Here is a 24,827-nt window from a genome sequence, read left to right as displayed (position 1 = left end):
GAAATTTACACTCCCTGTGTGGCCGATTAAGGTCATGTCTCTTATAGGGTGTATGGATTGCAACTGAATTAAATAAGCCATTGTATGTTTCTAGCTCCAACAGGGATTGTATCTTACCAAAGGGTCAATTTATCATTCCAAATAGCACATGAACTGCAAGGCTTGGATTGAGTCCTTGGATTCTAGAATGTCACAATAATTATGGGCACACAAATAGAAATTGCTATCCTTGCATTGAAATGTCATCAGTCTATCCTAGTAAATTCAAATTAAACAGACTTTTCACAGACAACATTTTGTATTGTTTTTGCTATCTTACTAGAGGTAGATCCAAACATTTTGAATGTGTATTTTGTCTACCATGTTGTTTCAGCTGTAAGCAAATAAATTCATTCATGTGATATAATACCAATGCTCCTGTGTGATTTATTTGATGCAGTGGCGTGACCAGTGGGGGTGTATTCTCACCGCTCATCATGGCCGCCGGTTCACAAAGGATCTTGGCCACAGTATTTTTTGTGGGACCTGTGACCACACCAGACACCAAATTGCATTCTGAATACAAAGAATGTCTTTCTGATATCAAATAATTCTTTCCCAGCTACATATACTTTAAGTATATATCAATAGATTTATACAATTAATTATGAGGACTGTTTAAATTTCAAAAATTGTTTTACAATTTGCCATAAAGTTTTGTATTTTATCGCGAATTTAAAAAATATCAAAATTATTTGATATCAGGACATTCCTTGTATTCAAAATGCAATTTGGTGTCTGATGTGCTCTCAGGTCCCACATAAAATATGTTGCTATCTGAGCCCTTAAGGGAACGGATAGCAATGTGGGACATAAGAGTACATCAGACATATCAAATTGCATTCTGAATACAAGGAATGTCCTTCGGATATCAAATAATTTTGATTTGAATTTTTATAAATTTTGTTTTATTTTGGATATTTAACAGTCCTCTCCTCAAAGTAAACTTTATAAATCTAATGATATACACCGAGGGGGGGGTCTTAACACAAATGACCATACGGGTTCCCCCGGAAAGACCCTTTTGGATTTCGCAGCTCTGAAAGACCCCCTATAGTTGACCAAAAAGACCCTTGATTTTGATAATTTCAGCTCTAAAAGACTCCAAAATTACTCAATCCTCATATTTCTGGGTTTTTCAGGCGATTTTCAACCAGAAAGCTAAGAAAGACCCTAGATTTTGTCCCCACTTGTATGCAGCTTCAAAAGACCCCCTTTTACTGGTACACTGTCAACTCCCAAAGACCCACCACCTCAAAATTCAAAATTTTGTGATGTGATAGTACTCAACATCCTTTGTATTTTATTGTTCTGGGCAATACTGAAATGGCCATATCTGTGTAACGTAAGTCTAATTATGATGGGGTTTCATTTTCAGCAAAATGGCTCATGTAATACAATAATGATAATTGGATCACAATGGGGTATACTATCATATTCAAAGCAGGTCTCAAAATGGGAAAATGTTGGGATGTTTATTAATCACACAAACAGACCACTCCACTCAGTATGTATGTCTTAAGTTAACATGTTTTATATTCACAGTAAAATGTTACACATCTGAAGGCACTTACATTTATGTGTACAAAATTACATTCTATAATACAAGTGAATACATTTCTTAGAAAGATAGGCCTGGTAAAATATAACAAATGGGAATTGTATTGATACTGTGAAACTACATGGAGAAAGTTGATTGTTTAAATTGTTTTGCATATTTATTATTAAAGTCTGGACGGATAAGTGATCTTAATTACAGGATTACAGCATTTCATAAAGATAAAAAGGGGTCAAAATTCTGTCAAAATAAACTTAAGCAGATTTTTGTCTTACAGATAAAACTGGGAGACAAACTGGTCTGTTATTATACGTTCAGTCTATTGTGATACCTTGTGACGTCATACTAGACAAATTCCATTCACTGTCATAGGTTTGTGGGTGTAAATGAAATGGAGCAAATAAACACGCAAGCAATACAGCATGAGTTGATAAGAATTGAATACCTCTTTGAAAGCGATAGGTGTCATCAACAAACAAATATTTCAATTCCAAGCTCTTATTCAATTTTATGAAAGGTGCAAAATAAGTTGCTGAAATATATTTTCTTTTAATAATTATTGTGATAATGCAAGTCAAAAGTTATACATTAAGCTGTGTTAAGCATGCTTATGTTGTTGAATATTTTAGGACAAGTTGCAAATGATGACATCCCAAACACACTTCTGTAGTTTAATATCATTCATATATTCCATTCCTACACATTCTTCAACATGAAAATATTGTCCAATAAAATTTATCAAGAAAAAGGGAAATCCAAGTCAAGTGGATCCTTGTTTTGCAAGCTTTTGCATTCCACCATGCAGTAAGTAAAACATATTTACTTCTTTGTTGTCAAAATGTATTTTTGTACAAATGAAGTATTACAAACTTGTATTATCTAATAATTTTAATTACATAATACACAGTGCAGTAACAATATGCAAACTGTACTTGACATCTGCGAGATATGGCCTGTTTGCTATGTACAAAGTATTTAATGAAGTTTGCCAATGACAACATATTGCATGAATACTATTAAAACCTAAACAAACAATACATAACTATACTCTCATATTTACATAAAATAATGATTAATATTTGCATCAGTTTCATTGAAAATTTACACTCAACAAAGTTAGTATCAAATTCTTGTACATAATAATTTTTATTATTATTTATTATGTGTAAACATAACAAGGCTCTGAAGGGACATCACATTTCACTATTGTTTACAATTCTAAAGAAATCAAATTGGAAACCTGCACTGGGTTCCAGAGAAATACAACCCTCTCTTGCTCTGATCGACATGCCCCGGCGACATGCAAACTAGGGGAGTGATTTTCGGGTAATTTTGTGCCTGGGTACCCAGCGCATTTTTCTTTTTTTTTTTTAAAGCTATTTATTTTTTCGGTTTCGTAGTATCCCTGGACCTAGACCTAAATGCTAGGATCATTCATGGTTGACCTTAAAAAAAAATTGCATGATGTTTTGTGTTTTTAACATAAAAATTGATATTTGATAAAAACTTATATTTGTGTCATACTCTATTAATGATATCAAATTAATTTTTATTTTTGGAATTTCGGGCAGGGTATTTCCTGCCTGGGTAATGTAATCTCGGGAGGGGACCCGCGAGCCATCCCACTTTCACGTTCATGTTGGCTTCGCTGAAAAGATAAATAAAGGCTGTACTTCTCTGGAATCTAGTCACTAGTGTAATCTCTGCAAAGAACAAATTGTAATTAGGCAGAGGAATGTTGCATATATATCAATCCTGGTAGAAAAATTATTGTTTACTTTGCCAAATACAATAAAGCAATTACACTCCTGCTTGTGGTCAGTGTAACAAAGTGTTTAAACACTGCTAAATTACTCTTTTATTTAACACATAAAACAATGTAAGCAAAATTAATACACTTATAAAGTTACAAAATAAAGTTCTATAAACATGACCTCCCAGCTATGAAAATGTGACATTCAGTAAGGGCATGTTGCATGACACCCTCCCACTTTGACACTCAAAAGTCAGATTGCAAGTGAATAAGCAAGTTGCACATTATGATGACCAAATTCAACAAAGCACAATTTGCGTTCCCATATCAGCCCTGATATATGTGATTTCATGAGAATGTACAAGATTTGGTTAAGCCACTGGTTGGTACTGCTCCACTCTATCCAGTAATTTCTCTGAGTATCCTGGAGAGTAATACCTGCAATGTTGAGACAAAGGAAAAATAAAAAGGGAAAAGATATTAGTAAAGATACTAGCAGCTTTAATGAATTACAACTAGACATAGTTTACCAACCAAAGATCTGTTTGATTGAATAACTACAATACCATCAATTTTCCAAAGGAAATTAGTATTTTGTAAGCTATAGGGAAACAATATCAACAACAATACAATGATACATAGCTGATGGATAGTACCACGTTAGTTAGATTAATTTCCAAATGTGACACAGTGTGATCCACTCAGACTAGACCAAAGTAGACAATTTTGATTAAAATCATCATTCCTAACTTGCATACTCAATACCTTTAAGATTACAAGTGTTAAAATCCTTCAAATCCCTGGCATACTTAGTTGCAAAGTTATAAAATTGTTCATATATGTTTTCCTCCTTCAATTCATAGGTCCATCAAAACACCTTATGCAAAAATGTACCAATTTGAAGCCCAATGAATCTTGTTTTGCAAAACAAGATTCATTGGGCTTCAAATTGGTACATTTTTGCATAAGGCGAAGCGTAGCGAGCAAAGCGAGCGGAGCTCTCGCCCATCACTTTGCATATTAAAAACACAAACAATATGTTTTGTAGGTCAACCATGAATGATCCTAGCATTTAGTTCTTGATCCAGAAAAAAAGAAAAGAAAAAGAAGTGTGACATCTCTGCAAGAGCTGATCAGAGTATAACTCACTAAATCTCACTAGGAAAACCACTGCACATGAATTCCACATGATGCCATGAAACAATCAGCCTAAGTCATACATAGCCACAGCTGGCCCGTACACCCCTGTGGCTACCAGTTGGTGATCTTTTGCTTGGCAGTCAAGGGGTCCGAGGTTTGAATCCCCGGGGGTACCAAGTGGCCTTTGTTCATCTTCTCTCCTTTTTCATTTCTTCTTTCCATTCCGATAGTCGAAAAACCATGGGTTCCATTAGGGTTAACATCAATTTTAAAACCCATCAATGTTATTTTTACCCCCTTCCAGTTTTGGTACAGAAAGGCAAGGAAGTGTTCAACAAAAATAGTTGCTGACCAGGCGTCATCTATTTTTCAGTTGGTTCCCTAGCCTTAGTAAGTTTAGCTTGAACAGTAATATAAAAAGAAACCTTTGCATTTTCTAGCAAACTTACCTAACAATTTCTTCAGGGAAGCAGTTGTTGATTGTATTAATGTACTCATGAAGAGCACTTCCTGGTTCTGCCTTAATCTCCTGGACCTTCTTAAGTCCACCACTGGTGACAAAGAGTCTTCTGGCTGCAGAGTCATGTGGAAGGACTTTACTAAACTGACCGACAACATGCTTGAGAATGTTTGGTGGGGCATCGTGGAGGAGGGGCTCCAGAGCTGGTAGATGCACACATTTTTGAAGGATGTTTTTTAGTGCCTTCTTTGCCTGTGAAATTAAAAAAGTTGTGTTTTATAGGAAACTTTCAGTTATCTAAATTAAGGGGTGGGGTATGAACGTTTGGACAGTATTTATTGTGGGACATTAGAGCACTTCAGACATATCGAATTGCATTCTGAATACGAAGAATGTCATTCTGATATCAAATAATTTTGATTTTTTGAAATTAGCAATTTAATACAGATTTTATGGCAAATCATTAAAAATTGATATTTTTGATATTTATCAGTACTTGAAGTAAACTTTATATATCTGATGATTTATACTTAAAGTGTATGTAGGTGGGATGAAAAGCCGACGATCAATTGAAAATTTTGACCTTTAAAGATTGAAGATATGGATTTTTTTCCGAAACACCAAAAAAATTAGGTCTTTTTGGGAAAAAATCCATATCTTCAATATGAAAGGTCAAAATTTTCAATTGACCGTCGGCTTTTCCTCCTGCTACATACACTTTAAGAATATGTCATTAGATTTATATAATTTACTTGAGGACTGTTATATATCAAAATTTGAAAAATATCAAATTTTTATAATTTGTCATAAAATTTGTATTATATTGTGATTTTCAAAAATGAAAATTATTTGATATCAGAAAGACATGCTTCAGATTCAGAATGCAATTCGATAGGTCTGAGGTGCTCTCATGTCCCACAAAAATACTGTCAAACGCAATAAATGCTCATTTTAGATCCCTTAAGGTAAATGTAAGCAGTGAAGCATGTGAGGTTGCAGGTGATTGACACTGGTGCATTGGTGGGTGGCTGTACATGTTCAAGCCCAACAGTTATGTTCAAATTGTTCTCAGAGAAAATTGCAACTATAGCTATAACAACATGAATTGACTATTGATATAGAATGGCGTGCACACAGTACTTATGCTGGATGTGTGTTATGTGGTTGATGTGCACTTTATTTATGCAAGTGAAAGTTGGGACTTTATTGAGCGTGCAGTAACAAAAAAAAAATAATTTGCAAATATTATAAGTCAAACAAACTATAACTTCAACACCTATGCTGTATGTCCCAATTTACTCAAATGAAAAAGTTCAAAGTTGAGAAGTTGATTCTGGCGGCAATGGTATTTAAAATATAGGGACAACTGGGACATAGGGCACTGCACACAATGACCCTAAATGCCACTACATGGTTTGTGGAGTGCCTTGGATCACTCTGACCATGAATTTATTTAGTGTGTTGAGGCCTTGTGGGTTATATCCATATAAGCAGTTGTTAAAGTTGTAAATAGCTGTCACATGATAATGGACCATTATGACACAGGTATGTCAGGTGTGTGTATCCAGGATATAAGCCAGTATTAGAGGCATCCTCTGAGTTTGGTCCAGTCAAATTAGATTGAGTGCACAAGAATTTGTTATTCTGTATTATTAGTCAATTTGAGATATCAAACATTCATTAGATCTTAAACATTACTGGAAATAGAATGGGACTAGATTAAATAACTTAGATATGTTACATCAAATATTACACGTCGAATACTCGGAGTCTGTAGCAGCCCAAAATGTAAGACCTATATCTTGGATATGTTGATCATTGGATGGTCAAAGAACCATTTTTCATTCAAGAATCATCCCAGAAGATTCATCAAATATTGAAAGTCAAGTGATAATCAATTGATAAGATGCCGAGATGACATACGTAAATTCTCCTATCTACCCGAATGACTTTTACAGAAAACATGGCCTGCAATTTGAGCAAGTTTGAGCTACCCATTGCAACATTTACCTTAGTTTGTAGATCTTCAGATGCATCTGCTCGGAGATAGCACTCCAGCAATTTTGGCAATACATTAGCCACAGCCACTGCCTTAGCATGTTCTGGGGTATGTCTACCTATTTGACCTAGGGCCCAAGCTGCAGCTGCCTGAATGTGATCCTCTGGTTCTTCCGCCAAAGTAATTGCTAGTTGAGTTACACCCTGGAATGAGCAATGGAAGAATTGTCTTATTTATGAATACTTCAATATTTGTCATGACTCGATTGCTCTTTGTGACTTTGTTCATGACACCTAGCAATCACTTTTGATTTATTGCATTTTTCTTGTTATTACTTGTGCTGAATAAAATAATACACCATAATTATGCTTTATTTTCATCATGATATTTGTTACTGTACATGCATGTTCAAATTTCAAATGCAGATAATAAGGTTAGCTTGGACACATAGCACAGAAACAGTTGTCCAGATTTAGGGTGAAAAGTCAATTTCAAAAATAATATGCTGTCAGTTAACCTAGATAGACCTATCCTAGGTAAACTCCCAACAATCTTTACCTTTGATACAATAACTGCCATAGCCAGGTTTTCTGAATGAGCTGCCACATAGCCTAACATCATCACTCCAGGTAACCTGACATTTCCCTTTGATTCTCCCACATAATCCACCACTGCTGCTACACCGCCGGCATTCACAATCAATTGTGACAACTCTGGGGTGTGTTTCGCGATTTCGCGGATCAGAGTAGCCACATTTTTTGCGTACGTATTCGTCTGTGTCCTTGAGGCAGGTGAGAACTGCAGGGAAGATTTCAGCTTCAACAACCATTTCTGCCAGATCTACTGAGTGTTTGGAGATTTGGCTGAGTGCGGAGAAGACTTGACGCTGTGGATCAAAAATATGTTGTCACATTTAATAAGTACACTATTTCTATTATACCTCTGAGACAAACTAGCATTTTGATGAAACTTTATGATTGTCTCTTAATGTCAATTGAACAGTTGATCAGATGCTTTTCAAAATAAAATAATAACATTTGTTTTAACAGAAAATTTATTAATAGTCTGGTAACATTTTCTGTATAGATGAGGCTGTGGTGGAAAATATATTCTTACAGCTTCTAAAACAGATATAGTTTGTATTGAAGTTTTAAACCATCTCATTAACATTTAAAAAAAACATACACTGTGCTATTCCTTTGACATCCACACCCGTGCGGGGACACCGATATCCCAAATTTCAGTTGAACAATATCAATCAAGGTGTAATATTTGCTGTACCTTTCATGTCAAAATCAAGCAGAAAACAGTGGGAAATGATGAAATCCACACCTTTATATAATATCATGTACGAGTATCACGGTAACGAAGATTGTCATTTCATATGGCAACTGATAAATTAATACTTATTAAGTTACCTTGAGTTTAGCATCAGGGTTAAGGATCATCTGTGCCAAATGAGCAATGGCTCCAGCATCTACCACTGTCTGAGCCAACTCAGGTGAATGCTTACAGATGTCACTCAAGGCAGAGGCTGCTACACGTTTAAGACTCAGCTCTGGTTCTTGGATGCAGAGAACAAGTAAGGGAACTGCTCCGGCATCCACTACTGACTGTGCCAATTCTGGAAAAGGAGGAAACAAATTTATAACTTTCATTTTTTTTCTTCTCAAAAACAATAACTACAACAATGCAAACAAACATAGAAACAAACAAGACATTGGGATACAACATTATGGATGAAACTCCTCAAAGTCAATCATTGGAATGCACATATTTACCTGCATTATGTCTTGCAATGTATCCCAAGGCCCAAGCAGCTGCTTCTTTCACACCAGGATCAAATTCTTCTAGACATATGACCAGTGCATCCAATGCTCCACAGTCCACTACTGACTGAGCAAGTTGAGGGGAATGCTTAGCAACAGCTCGCAGTACAAATGCTGCTGCTTTCTTGTAGAATCTCTGTGAATGATTCAAAGCAAAGAATATTGGTCACTTTTATTATTTTAAGAAAAATGAACTAAACCACTAGAGGCAGGGCTCAGAGAATCTACAGAATCAGCCTATGTGAAATTGGACCCTCGTATCATGAATGCAAAAAATATAATCATCTGAAAAAGTAAAAGATTGATACAGGCTGAGTCAAAAAGAAGTAAACTCATGTTTGAGGGGCTGTAACTCGATATCTGTAAGGAATCTGCTAATAATGAAAATACCACTGGAAAGAGCAAATTCTACACGTCTAAATAAAAAAAGAATTGTTGCAATTGCTCACAGCAAACTCATGTTATACTCATTTGAATACAACCACTCATTTTTGTAGGTGCACACGGTTTCACTTGAATATATTGAATTATATTGAATGGTAAGGCGCGATATTCAAATGCAAATAAAATTCTGTGGCAGGTGTGGTTTCGATCAATAATTCCTACATGTTAAAGGGCTCTTTTCAATATGAATTTTACCTCATTGCACTACATTATAATAAACGGGCCAAATGACAACATGGCACCACAATTTACCGCATCGGGAGCGCATGTTTCTGTCGATTTAAGTATCATGAAACTCAGAGTCCCACTGAAGTTCAGCGTCTTTTTCGTCTCCAATTTCCTAGAGCTAACCGGGTTTCATGTAAGGGAGCAGTATATAAAAATTGAACAAGCGCTATGTGTATGGGACACTAAGGAAGAGACAGTCAGAAGCTTCAGGTAGACCATGAACTGCTAGATCACAAGTGAAAATTGATATATAAGTTAGACATGCGTTACAGCAAGACCACAGATCAGCTCAATCCTTTACCCAACATTCCTCAATCAAGCTTCTGCCGGATCGTTCGTAAAGACTTGAATTGGTATCCCTACAAACTATAGTACCGTCATGGACTTTGTTGAATATTATTTAAATGCAAAAGTTGTCTTTTCAACAATAAATCCTGTTAGCACTTTGCTGATTCGTCGAAATTGAAATGGATGAATATCAATCAGCCGTGTGCAGCTACAAAAATGGGTGGTTGTATTCAATTGAGTATAACTTTAGTTTGCTGTGAGCAATTGCAACAATTCTTGATTTTATTTAGACGTGTAGAATTTGCTCTTTCCAGTGGTATTTTTATTTTTAGCAGAATCCTTTCAGATTTCAGTTACAGCCCCTCAAACATGAGTTTACTTCTTTTTGACTCAGCCTGTAGATCCATCCAGGCGCGTAGCAAGCGGGTGGACAGGGTGGACGAAGTCCATGGGCCCCGAGGGTTCAGGGGCCCCGAGCACAAAAGCGAGAATTAAATAAGGGCTGATAATGGAGAGCAGGGCCAGAATTTTGTACCATTGCGCCAGATGGGCCCGGGTCCAAAATTTGGGGGCCCCAAAATTGCCCTATGCATCTTTCTTTTGTAACGGAACCCCCAGTAGGCTCCTCAGTAGGCCTACTAATATTGAAAACCATCATTTAAACTTCAGCAGCGCTAATCATATTTTTATCATATGTTATAATCTATTCATTTAACTCTTTATTTCATTTGCTTAGGTATCGCGTGCTTGCTTTGCAGGCGCAGCGCGTACGCAAATCGCGCGTCCCAAATAGTGCTTGCGCGATATAGAAATGAAATGCCGATCGTGTTGTTTTGGAACGGCTGAGTTGCGGCCCAGGCTTTGTACCGGGTGGACGTGTTTTTCATGTCTTGCAACTCGCACTTCGGCACTCGGACATTCTGAAAGATTCGCTGATCTTTTTATCAGCTACGTGAGTGTTGTAATAATTCGTAATGATTCGTGTTTAATATAATATCTGACTAGAAATGTGTTGATTAATTTATGTAAGATTTAGTATACTTTTGGATCACGGAGACTCAGTAAGCGCGATTAATTCCGAGTGAGTTCTCGCTTTATGGCGTGATCAGGTTTTTGGCTTTTCTATTTTTAACTTCAGTCAGATAAACAAAATACGCATCATCGATAAAACATAATCATTAATTTCTTTAGTTAATTCATCTCATTAATTGTCACGATTTTCTAATCAATATTTCGCTTTTTAATAAATAAGTAATATAATAAATGTATTTGAGAGATCGTGATAGAGTCCGATACTCTAAATTTCGTCATTCAATTTGAGCGTGGAAATTACAGCAATCAGCTGTTTATTTGTAAACAAACCCACAATGATTTAAGCTTTTATGCCGATGCACTTTCGTGACTTTTACAGGATGAAGTGACTGGTTTTAGTGATTAAATAATGTCGTTATTTTGCTGATAATTTCAGTAATGAGATTGGAATTGTAAACTTGATACGTGAATATTGAATATATTGTTGTGCATTGTGAAGCTTATAGTTTACGCTGGGAAACCAGTACAATATAATATTGATAATTTTATATGTTGTCATGAGTCACCTTTATTGATCTCATTTCTTTAATTAAGTTACTTAAATTAATTAATTCACAATCCGTGGCAAATCACAATCAATCTTACAACCATTTCATAATTAACGACGACCAGGTATTTATGCTATTCATGATCCTGACATTTAGGCCTATATTTCACATCGATCCTTTGGGACTTTCACGCTACCATATTTAGTCCATATTTATATTTGTAGGCCAAGGCACATCCGTTTCATTTGGTGGCAGCGGTGGGATAGAAAGTCTTTTATCAGATTTTCGACCTGCATTATTATAAAATTGGCTACAAATAGTGTTAGTAAAGGATCAAGTAGATTTAAACGATGGATCAGTAACGTAAGCATAAAAACCTCATGTTAAAGAGCAATTAACCTCAACAACTTCAAACTCGAAAATCAACTTCAAATTCGATCGTGACTCGAAACTTGAAAATCGGAATCGAGATCACAATGAGGTGTTCTTTGATACCGACTTGACACAAAGTTAAGGGCATTTGACGACAATACTGTAAATAAGCAGGTCAAACCCTTCATGCCAAGAGCATACAGAATCTGTCAAATAATTTGGCTGAAGTCAAGAAAATTGAACTAATGCCATGATAGTCACCACTGCCAATTGCAACGAGTCTTCGGACTCAGACATGCAAGAAAAGCATGAACAATGGCACATAGCCTCTTTACACAGTAAAGTTGGTCAGATTGAAGCAGCTATAGAATGCATTGTCAAAATGTTGACTGAAGCTCGTTTCAGTGATCCAAATGTGTCGGCTTCAAAGTACCAAAATAGTAACGAGCAGGATAACATGGCATCATTCAGTGAAGCCACTGCACACTCTCAGTCTAACGACTATCATGACTCTGAGTATGCGCCAAACAAGCCTGACATTAAACTAGATAAATATGATGGTACAACATCATGGTCCAACTACCTGCTACAGTTTGAATTGGTAGCAGACTACTATAATTGGAACGATTATGATAAAGCTATGCATTTAGCTGCAAATTTAAGAGGTACGGCACAGGGAGTATTAAGTGACGTGAACGTTTCAAAAAGACACAACTTCCAATCACTGGTAACTTCCTTGAACCTAAGGTTTGGTCATGAAAACCAGGAAGAATTATTTTGGATGAAATTAAATAATAGAGTCAGAAATCCTAATGAAACTTTACCTGATTTGGCTCATGATATTCGCACCCTGGTTAAAATAGTCTTTCCTACAATGCCTGATTCTTCCACACAAGAATTGGCAAAGAAATACTTTGTAAATGCTATCCAAGATAGCCGGGTAAGACTGAACATTTTACATGCCAAACCTGCCTCGTTTAATGCCATGGTACAAATAGCGGTGGAAACAGAGTCTTTTTACAAGGCCGAAGAACTCAGAAAATGTCATATGGAGTCAAAAACTATCATTGACAAAACCATCACTGACTTGATAGAGGACATTACGGAGGAAATATTTCAGGTCCAATTAACACCTGAAAGAACAAAGAAGAAATCTCCCTCCGCTCAAAAGCGAGCCTGGAAAATGCGAGCTATCCGTTAATTTGATGGAACATTTGGTGGCTTCACATGTGTAACATGCGCAGTTAGTTACACAAGTTTCATGGTAACACCTCAACCATGTTAAGAATTGTCACCACAAGAAATAATGAAGAGGTTTAGTGACTTCACATGTGCAAAAATGCACAAGTTTCATGGTGTATTTCATGTTAAGAATTGTCACTATAATTAATTAATATCAAATCAAAGGTTGAAGAGTGCACTTACCGAGGGCCCCGGTAATGGCATGATTTTTCTTTTGATTTGGTATGATGCAGTTCAAAAGTTTAAAATGCTTTTGAACAAACAATATTGTTCAATGACAACAAGAACAATGTATTTTATAATTTAACCTCATCAGATTTGTACAAGATTTTCATTGTACACCAAAACTTGCAATAATTTGATTGCAATGGTAATTTAATTTACCTGAATTAATAATACTGAGCCTGCTCTAAAAAATGACTGAAGCTATGGCTTCAGTGTAACTTTGTTTACAACCACCAGGTCACGACGATGGTGTGATGTTCCAGATGGATGTTCTACTGACTCAATCCATGAAGACGAAGTTGGAAAGCAGGCTGTTCTACGACTCACCATCACAGACATTTTAAATTACCGTGAAAACCTCAAAGACGGAGACCTCTCAAGTAAACCACCTACAAGCCATGCACTACAACTACAAGCAGAAGAGGAAACTACCAAGAGCAATTTATCATTTAATTGCAGAACTAATGAACTTAATTAAATAATTTCTTCTTGTGTTGTGCGATTCTTAGAAGTGCATCAGAGTGGCAACGAAGACAACGACGAAGTCAAAGACATTATTGGCGAAGGAGATTACAACTTCAGTGCAAGTGTTCCAGTTATACAGTTCCTACCTGAGGATGGAAGTTCAAGATTGGACACAGCCTGACACAGTGCATGAGTGACAGACGTCATCAACCAGGAATGATGGAAGGATGGATAAACCTTTTTATATTGTTGATGAAATGAATTTGTATGTTTACTTTTATAAGCTTACATGTCATGCATACATGTCTGCATAAACTGTAGACACAATTGCATTAATTTGTCACCACTTTACCTTTCAGTCTTCAATGTTTCACCATGTTAAAATACCATTCTGTAGTCAGTCAACGTTTATACAGAGAGACATTATAATATTCCACAGAGACATGGATGGACGTCATCAAGCAGTGTTGAAAATTTCACATTTTTGTTGTTTATATTCCTGGCCATGCTGGCTGGAAAACATGCACTGGAAATCTTTAAATTATTATTGGTGAACAACCATACAAGTGTTGATAGAAAATTTAACTGCTCACCACATTGAACAGTTGGTACATTTCTATTCTAAATATCGTACAACTGTTTTGACAGTTCATTATCGATTGTCAAATGTTATTGTTTGGCGATCAGCTGGTTTTTTTTAATGAATGAAATGACATGTACGTGTGCACTTGTGTGTACATGTTTACAACTGTACATGTTTGTTTCCAAGGTAAATAGCGCAAATTGAATGTTTCTGGAGATAAATTTATCTCACATGTTTAAAGTATGTTTTATTCCTCAACATAAAAGGGATAATTCTTTTTAATTATTATTTGTCTTTACAAACACGTTTAAAAATGTGCTTATGTGGATGTAAGAATCAGAATTCGTACCAGAATCCATTATTTTGGCTGCTCAATTTTGTAAATTTTAAAAAGCACAAAGTAGTTCCTGCTTATGGGATACGGGCTGTCAGTAGCAGCTCAAACATTTTATGCGTGCATGTAAACATTGGAAATAATTTGTGCATGGACTGTTTTGTTATTGTTTCAATCATTCGTGTATTTCATAATTCTGGATACAGTTCTCGTGTGCATTTAACGAAATTCAACTGAGTTGATTGTTTACCCAGGAAGTTAACGTAAGCACTGATTAACTCTCGTTCTTCATGACTTTTTATACTGTGTTTTATTTTTTTTAGTAGGCTTAAAAATATCTGAATGTCAATGTAATTTACGATGAACCAGGAGATGACTGTAGATTTGCTATTCAGTGACATTATGATGTTGGATGTCGAAATAGTCCTGATTCCTGAGATGAGATTGGATGATGGTGGATTCCTATGCTCAGGAATGGCATTACTGGTAATTGTGATGTAGGACTTGGTTTTGTATAATGTGACAGTAGATCTATTGTCTGATAACTGGTGTCTATTTTTTATTATGTATATATCTTTTCAATATTACCTCGTATTTTGAGGACAAAATGTTTTCTTAGAAGGGGGTAATGTAACGGAACCCCCAGTAGGCTCCTCAGTAGGCCTACTAATATTGAAAACCATCATTTAAACTTCAGCAGCGCTAATCATATTTTTATCATATGTTATAATCTATTCATTTAACTCTTTATTTCATTTGCTTAGGTATCGCGTGCTTGCTTTGCAGGCGCAGCTGACGTACATAATCATGGCGTCCCCAAATAGTGCTTGCGCGATATAGAAATGAAATGCCGATCGTGTTGTTTTGGAACGGCTGAGTTGCGGCCCAGGCTTTGTACCGGGGGGACGTGTTTTTCATGTCTTGCAACTCGCACTTGGCACTCGGACATTCTGAAAGATTCGCTGATCTTTTTATCAGCTACGTGAGTGTTGTAATAATTCGTAATGATTCGTGTTTAATATAATATCTGACTAGAAATGTGTTGATTAATTTATGTAAGATTTAGTATACTTTTGGATCACGGAGACTCAGTAAGCGCGGATTAATTCCGAGTGAGTTCTCGCTTTATGGCGTGATCAGGTTTTTGGCTTTTCTATTTTTAACTTCAGTCAGATAAACAAAATACGCATCATCGATAAAACATAATCATTAATTTCTTTAGTTAATTCATCTCATTAATTGTCACGATTTTCTAATCAATATTTCGGCTTTTTAATAAATAAGTAATATAATAAATGTATTTGAGAGATCGGCGATAGAGTCCGATACTCTAAATTTCGTCATCAATTTGAGCGTGGGAAATTACAGCAATCAGCTGTTTATTTGTAAACAAACCCACAATGATTTAAGCTTTTATGCCGATGCACTCGTGACTTTTACAGGATGAAGTGACTGGTTTTAGTGATTAAATAATGTCGTTATTTTGCTGATAATTTCAGTAATGAGATTGGAATTGTAAACTTGATACGTGAATATTGAATATATTGTTGTGCATTGTGAAGCTTATAGTTTACGCTGGGAAACCAGTACAATATAATATTGATAATTTTATATGTTGTCATGAGTCACCTTTATTGATCTCATTTCTTTAATTAAGTTACTTAAATTAATTAATTCACAATCCGTGGCAAATCACAATCAATCTTACAACCATTTCATAATTAACGACGACCAGGTATTTATGCTATTCATGATCCTGACATTTAGGCCTATATTTCACATCGATCCTTTGGGACTTTCACGCTACCATATTTAGTCCATATTTATATTTGTAGGCCAAGGCACATCCGTTTCACTTTTAACCCCAATAACAACATGTTTTTTGGTCAAAATAGGACGAAATTGTAAAATTTTCTGCGCTTCGCGCAAATTCAAATACCTAATTTCATATTGATCTGGAGCCAAAATAGTCTGAAATTGAATTGAACAAAATATGTTAGTCTCCCTTAGTCCCCCTTTAGTTAAACCAAAACTTGGCCACTGACATGAGTGCACATGCCTTCCACTGCACGTGAGTTCGAGGCCTCCAAATTTTGGCCTGGCCCAGGGCCCCATAAGGTAGGCTAAATCCCGCCCTGGTTAAAAGGGCCCGTACTGCTCCTTGTCCATGGGCCCCTGATGCTCTTGCTACGCCCCTGGATCCATCACAGTATGCTTTTTGCCTTCCCTGCATCCACAAAGAAGCCAGCTTTCCGTACTTTTTCACTGTAACTTGCGCTGTAATATTTTACTAATTTATTTACATCAGTTGGCAAGAAAATTACTTTCAAACTAAAATTACAAAATAAAGCAGTCGACAGATAGAGAATGTTGTTCTACGTATTTTGATACTTCATTCAGTATGATACGATTTTATTTTCCCAACTTATAGCAATTTGATTAAAAAAGACAGCTTTTTAAAAGTGACAAAACACACAGAAAACAAGCAGATATTGAACACTACTTTTCAATTTAATGTTAGTGTCTTTAAGACATTGCTTTTATTTTAAAGCCATAATGTGTGATTTTTAACACAGCAATCTATTCTTTAAATGCAAATCACACATTACATTGTATGGCTTTAAGAAGTGTTTGGATAATTTTTGTGCGCAGTACAATAGAAGGCCAATGCAATTCCACCTCTTTGTAACAGGTTCAAAATAAACAACTTTCAACAAAATTAAGTTGAAATTTAGAGGCTAAACAGTTGAAAACTTGAAACCCTGCATGTTGAAAACACTTTTGAAAAACAGGCTTTTTTTATCTTCTGGTCATCCATAGACATATTTAGCTATATTTTGTAGGTGAAGTAGCTCTGGTTGTGAAAAAAATTTTCCTGATCATACACTTACATTTTGTTCAGCAAGTGAATACACAAGCTGTGGTAAGATGTCTCCCTTGACCACTGCTTCTGCCAAATCATCATTGTAATTGGCTAATCTACCCAGAGCTAATGCAGCAGTCTGCTGGATGGTGGGTACAATGTCCAACAAGAGTGGACGCAGCAGAGACATGACACCTGATGCAGAGGTAAAAACACAATGTCAAAAGATTATTACAAAAATATAGCTTGGCACTAAACACTGAAAAAATGTTGAGGACTGTCAGAAATATTAAATTCAGCAACTACATTTCGTCTTGTGTCAAAACCAAAAGTTGTTCGCTGACCTGACAGTTTCGACCATCTTGGGCGATGGCCATCTTCTAATCACTTGATGTAAATGATGGGTTTTTTTTCAAAGATGGTCAAAACTGTCAAGTCAATAAATAAACAACTTTTGGTTTGACAAGGTGAAATATATACTATGAGTTTTCTACAATTTCGTTCCTCAAATTCAAAAGAGGATTTTATTAAAGTATAATATATAGGCCACTATGAGTTTCTACAAACCTAATAAACCTCTTTGAGAAGCTTAAAAGTTACAAAATTTTGTAACATTGGTGTTTGAAGTTTGGCAGTTCTTGAATGCTAAATGCACTTTTGAAAATGAAGGCGTCTCCTTCAAAAACTACAAAAATGTTATCTCTGACTACATGTAGCCCTCCCTTAGTCACACCTTTAGCAAAAGAGCTTGAGATTTATGATGTGAGAAAGGTTTTAACACAACAAATATTTATAGTTGTCACAAAATTGAACAAGAAATAGTTTTAACTATTTTAAAAAACACACTCCAAAGAACAAAGTGATCAATTTGCTTTCAGACATTTGAAAAATAGAAGACCTGAGCACAAGTTTATCTATTGATACCGGTAATTAAAAGTGTAATATTAAATCAAATTTAGATTTAGGAGAAGAACAAACAAAAAACTGTTATAAAGGCCCGACCGACCCAGATCACTGCATTTTGGAAGATTTTTTTAATTCTCTTAAAATCAGCTGTTTTTGGATTTAGACTGAAAACTTGTGAATAATTGAAAAATACTTTTAGGATGATTTTAGCCTCCGGAAAAAAAAATTGTGACCAACCGATCCTACTTGAAAAGTATGTCCGCCCATAAAACTGGTTTTTAGTGTGCCACTCAAAATAACGCTAGAAGCAGAAGGAAGCCTGTCTATGGGTTTTTTTTTCGTCGCCATGTTCAATTTTGTTACTAGAAGTTATAAACATGATTTATCTTTCAGCAGTCTCATATTGAGAGATTATGATTTCATATAGAAATTTATTTTCCACCTTTAAAAAAAAATAACATAAAAAACAACAAATTAACAACATGAAGAATTTTATACAACATAAAAACAAAAAAACAATAAATCCTATACTGTACCTGCATTTTGTAGTGTCTCAATGTTCTGTGGTCTTGAAGCAAGCTCTGCTATTGTCTGCACAAAAGTCGTCCGAGACTTTTGATATTGCTCAAACACTGCAAAGAAATGTGGAAATTTGTAAGGTAAGTTTATTGTGGATAGTGAGTAGTATTTTAAAATCTTTCCCCTTGAGAGAAATTCTTTTCAGGAGGTTGTGCTTTTGGAACTCTAGCAAGTGCCATCTTCAGAGCTATCTTACAGCATGATCAGAGTGAGTGCCATGTTGACAGGGGCGGCGAAGGGTATTTTGATAGTGGAGCATAAAATTGTGAATAATTGTTATGCGGCACGACAGCGCGGGCCGTCACGCTTGCACGGCGCAAGGGGGTGTCTGATGTGCCCCCTCGATCAGCACATACATGTATTGTATGAAGCCATTTGCTACACCATTTTCACCCTTTTTTGGATTATTCATTTTCCAAGGTCCGCATATTTTTACAGAATTCATTCATGGGCCCGACTTTCGGCCCGCTGGTTTTTTTTTTTTCAATTACTTATGGGCTATTTCATTATAAATGACAACATTGAGTCCCAAAAGGGGTCAAAATTCAAACTCATTTATTTCATGCAAATTCATTATCATTTCAAAGTTCAGATGGTGTGTCAATAACCCGGGGGTGCCACTCATATACCATTGCATGTTGTCATCACTGACCAGACACTTTTATTTTTCACCCAAAACACTGACATGCCCAAGGGCTGAAAGGTAACCCTTACCACTGACAAGATATGAAAAAAGGATACCCAAATCACTGACCACAGCCATGGTGCAAACAAAGGTACCCATATCACTGACCTTACATGTCCCAATGACCCTTTTCACTGACGAAGGTAGAAAGCAATATTTACCTAGTGTATTTCCAATCCCTTTACATACAATTTCTGTTATAATATGAAATAGCCTGGAATATCATCCTTAACACAAACATACTGCAGTTACTGTCCGTTTTCCTATACACAATACACAGTGCTCTTTCCCATTGACGCGTGACCTTTACCAATAGCCCTACGTTAACAGTATGGGGATATGACTAGTTAACGTCGCTGTGTGAAAAATAACCGGCCAATATTAAAAGTACTCTTCTAAAGTTCTAGAAAATATAGTTTTTAACATGTCCTAAATTTTTAGCTAATTTAGATGTTTGGAAATATTCGTACTTTGGTGTTTTAGTTAATGTTATAGGTAATAGTACATTGCCTAGTTAACGTCGCTGTGTGAAAAATAACCGGCCAATATTAAAAGTACTCTTCTAAAATTCTAGACAATATAGTTTTGTAACATGTCCTAAATTTTTAGCTAATTTAGGTGTTTGGAGAGGGTCGTACTTTTTGTTTTAGGAAGGACATGTAAACGACAGATAACACCAAAAATATGAAGAAATTATTTCCAAACCGTGTTAAGTCAAAAATCATTATGTTGCTCATTTTCAAGAATGCTGGTTTACAAAAAAGCACGCCATTGTCTGATTTAAGTGAACAAAGCCACACATAACATTGTTTCCTTTCGTTTCCTTTATAATCGGTTACCCAACTGAAGCTATGAATACCAGCTTTATTGCGATATCGCACATGAAAACAGTCACTTGTGCACAACCAGAGAAGATCCGATTTAATCAGTTGAGCTGTTTCAATGAGTGTTATCTTGGTTTAATAGCTTTTAATGGGGTTAAGTCCTGCAAAGGTCGAGATGAATTCTACTGTAGACATGACTGCATCATGAGTAACTTCGGTTTTGCGCGGGTGACAAACAGCGATGGCAAATGTCACTTCACGATTTCCAAAAGGCATGGTTCCTGTCATATCTGGTTCAGCAGTCAAACGTATGTCGTAATCCATTCCGATTACACAGTATCTGTACCTTGTACAAAATTCGTAGTCTCTACGCCCGTCTCTCGCAGCCCGCTTCGGCAGCATGCACAAACATCACGAGTTTTAATCATGGTACAAGACCGGGCACAAGACTAATATATTACACTTACAGACCGAAGTAAGAAGTTGTTTACAATCAGGAACGAAAACAGCGGCTGACGTCAAATGCTGGCCTTTGATCTTTTCATGAACCCAAAACGCCGACATATCTATTGTAAAAAAGGTACCTTTTTTCCAGAAAACACCAAAATTGAGACCCTTTTCGCGTCCCGCGCGGGACGTGGCCTATGCTTAAAAAGATACCCTTTTACCGCGAAATTTTGGTCGGTGATGACTTCATTGACGGTTCAACTGGCACCCCCGGGGTCAATAATTCTCAAAATATTAGAGCGTCAAACCCTCAGGAACCATTAAAAAAATTAAATTGAATTTTTGCTGTGTAAAACATAGCTGCCGTCTGGAGGGACATTTTTTAAACAATTTAATACACAACTTTGAAAGAGTATATGTAACCAACATTGGGTTCATACTTATTCATATTTAGTCTGTAATAATTGTTGTATGTTCCTTTACACTTCAGTGTCTTAAATATGCCAGTTTCAATATAAAACAATTAGTAAATTGATACTAATCCAGATAAATGGTGCAAAATTACTACATATTTTAAGGATAAACTTTATCTTCACATGAAAATTCATGAAATAGTCATTTTGTCCTGCCCAATAGCTACACTGATGCATAAGTGAGTATTCTGCGTCAATCTGTTGTACTAGTCATGGAAAACCTAAAATAAAAGACCCTCCTGTGTCATTTGTTCTGGATAGGACACATTTTTTAACACATAATAAAGCATACTTTAACTTTAGAAATAGCTGCATCAATATTATTGCATCAATATTATTGCATAAAAGATCCCCAGCATTTAAAATCCACTACAAACAGGGTTAATATTCTGGTTAAATTAGGAATATTGCAATTTTTTTTTTTTTTTATTTCAATGCAGAATAATATCATATGTGTTCTCAACAACTGGACAATAATTTGAACACTAAAGTGGTTTGTAAGCATAATTTGCAATAAAATGCAAAAATTTCTTGTGGGTTTGGCTCTTTGAAATTTTTATTTTTTAGTTTGTTTACCAATTCATGGAAATGACATAATTGTGCTGGAGAGGACATTTGTTAAATTGCAAACAGAATCGTGGATACAGGCTTGCAAAAATGCAACAAATACCAAATCATGTGCCACCTTGGTAGAAGGAAGACCACTCTTCCTCTACAAATTTCACATTCTATGATATAATCCTTCTTATTTCAACAATTAGTAATTAACTTCAGTTCTGGAGAGGACAAATTTTTAACGCGGAACTGTGGTATCAAGAACAAGTGGTCTACTGTATGTAAAATAAATGAATTCCTCAATCAGTGCCCTGTCCCATCAATTGGTAATATAACACAGATTATACAGGTAGGGTAAGGGTTTATATTTCCTCTTTAATGTTAACAAAAATGGAGGCATGAATTGGAGAGGACACTCATTTTTTTATTTAACATAAAATGCCAATTTTGCAAGAATCTCTGAATTTTAACATTTTTGCACCAATTTTCACCATTCAACTTGCATGATGTTCCACACATATCATATTTTCATTGCAACAAGCACATTGCCATAGAATGTACCTAATTTTTCAAAGAATTAATTCAGAATACATGGGCAAAATGAAATGGGACTCCAAAATTGGGTTAAAAATGTACCTTTTGGCAATTTTTTATACAAAAAATAGACAGAATTCTGTAAAAATGCTCATGTAGCTTGTAGTTTGTGGCATACTTAGAATTAAGTTAATAACACTGCATTATCACCCTAATTATATCAACCAGATATGATAAAAGCCATTTTTGTGAACGTGTCATTTATAATGAAATAGCCCTTATGTTCAATTTTACCTAAAGTTCTTACTTTTTTCTCATGCTTTCCCAGTCCAATTTCACCTTTTCTTGAAATAAAATTTCTTTCTTTTGACCATGTTTACCCGTTTGTATTGTCATGCGTACACAAATGCTCGGGCATTACAATTATCAGAGCGTATTTGCAAAGTCCCAGTTAATTAATATGCATTTGAAGATTAAGTCGCAACCAGCAGTGGCGTAGTAGATTCTTTTTTGACATGGGGGGGATAGGATTGGAAAAAAATTCTTGAAGTATAAAATCCAACACCTGCTGGCAACAAAATAAGTTTATGGTACAAATGTTCGCGAAGCAAACAACAAATTTTGCGATAGTCAGGATATTGAATCTAAACTGGTGAAATATGGTGTTAAAGTAAAATAAAGTCGCACGAAACATGCAAAAATTGGCAGGAGAGGCCATGTGACTTTCATGTGGGAAAATTTGCCAAAAAATGGGCCCAAAATACAAAAACCAACAACTTTAAAACCGCGTCGGTCAGCATTTCACAGGGCACACCGACATCGCCTGGCTAATAATTATTTGGTGCAGCAGAGACATTAAAATGAATACACGGGATCGATACATGTGAATTGCTATGCACGATTTTGATATCAGACGAAAATCTTCGGATACTGGGTTAGAAAATGATGAATATCTCCCGTAAATGAATTTTTCTCAAGAAACCAGATGTGGTCTCATACACTTGAAAATACGTGTTGAACAGATATGATAGTCGTTAGCGTGCGCTTTGAAAATTGGCCGTGCGCTTTGAACTCAAAATTTTACCAAAACTCTTAATTTTATATTGCGTTGGTCCTGTATGGACTACAGCGCGCAGCAGGCTATAGCGGCACTCACTCAAGTGGAGACCATAACCATTGACCGCAATGTCGTATACAAGCTTGCTCACACAGCGAAAATCAATTACCCGTCTTGTCAGTAGCCTTAGGCTTAGTCAGGTCACTTCGCTAATTATGCATCTCATAAGGTCCGAATAAAATGGGCATGGGTGGCTGTGGATTCAACCTACCATGGCGATTTCTACCATGAAGATATCGGGGCGATGTCACTGTGCAGGGGGGGAAAGATGTCTGAAGGGGGAGCTTCCCCCTTCTCGCTAAGTTTGTTCGGCTTATAAGGCAGAAATTATTCGGCTTTTGTTACATTACACAATGCACAACTTTAGATAAAATAATAGTTTCTCGATAATAAGAGTATGACGGTTCTGCGTGCACTGCGTAATGCGATAGCGCGATCAATTGTGCACACACAAGAAATGCAGCGCTACCCAAAGCGTGTGTAGTAGACGTTGTATGCCGACGCAATTGTCATTGCGTGCCTATTGAGCTCTCATGATCGAGAAACTATTATTTTAGCTATAGCGCAAGCCGTAAGCACTGCGCAGCAGCAGCGTGCACGCCCTACTACCATGACTACAATTAAAGACAATACACAATATTTTTCCGCATAAACCAGACATTGTTCGGGGAACAAACTTTAAGTTTAACCATGGCCAGGGCCTGCCCTGGGCAAGCGCATGAAGGGAGAGGAATAGCTCCTTTTCTTCTTCTTCCCCCTCTTCTCTTTCTCTCTTCCCTTCCTTCCCTTTTCTCTCTCTCCTCTTCTCTTTCTCCTTTCTTTTACATCTTTTTTTTTTGCAAATGATAGTTCCATGGTTCCCTGCCTCTCTGAAGATGGCAGTTTCTGATAGCTCAGCCCTCTGATTAAAGCTTCCCTAGGAAAAATTAAAATCCTACTCCACTGGGCACTGACTCATGCTTTCCGACCTACATGTAGTAAATTTCACATGTTCATTTCATTGAAATTTAAGTCAACTGATGCAAAATGTAGTCAATGCAAAAAAACACCAATTAAAACACTCGGAATATCGATTTATTCATTCACTTACCTTGCAAAACTTGACGTGAACTCATTTCGCTTGGTTCAGAAGTTTGTAGTTTTATATTTACTTTTAAAATCGGAAGAATAGATACAATTTTAGGACTGAGAAAATACACTCTACTTCGTGAGTAAATTCGCGTTGCTATTGTGTTGCTATGCGAAATTTGACCTGAACCGGAAGAGGTGAGATGGATTTCTTCTTGAATTTACTGACATTCCCGG

General features: G+C 36.1%; 1 protein-coding gene across 1 annotated transcript; it reads right to left on the bottom strand.

Annotated features, from left to right (window-relative positions):
- Positions 1–1,557: 1,557 nt before the first annotated feature.
- LOC140151565 (sperm-associated antigen 6-like) lies at positions 1,558–24,774 on the bottom strand. The gene is given in 10 exon segments (XM_072173954.1): positions 1,558–3,788; positions 4,940–5,202; positions 6,961–7,152; positions 7,508–7,708; positions 7,710–7,835; positions 8,368–8,573; positions 8,731–8,914; positions 17,431–17,597; positions 18,845–18,940; positions 24,613–24,774. Coding segments are annotated over 10 exon segments (1,527 nt in total). The 5' UTR covers positions 24,638–24,774; the 3' UTR covers positions 1,558–3,721.
- Positions 24,775–24,827: the final 53 nt, after the last annotated feature.

Source organism: Amphiura filiformis, chromosome 4 (assembly GCF_039555335.1).
Source record: "Amphiura filiformis chromosome 4, Afil_fr2py, whole genome shotgun sequence".
Lineage (NCBI taxonomy): Eukaryota > Metazoa > Echinodermata > Ophiuroidea > Amphilepidida > Amphiuridae > Amphiura > Amphiura filiformis.
Note: the sequence above shows the minus strand (reverse complement) of the source record. Positions and strands in the feature narration are given on the sequence as shown.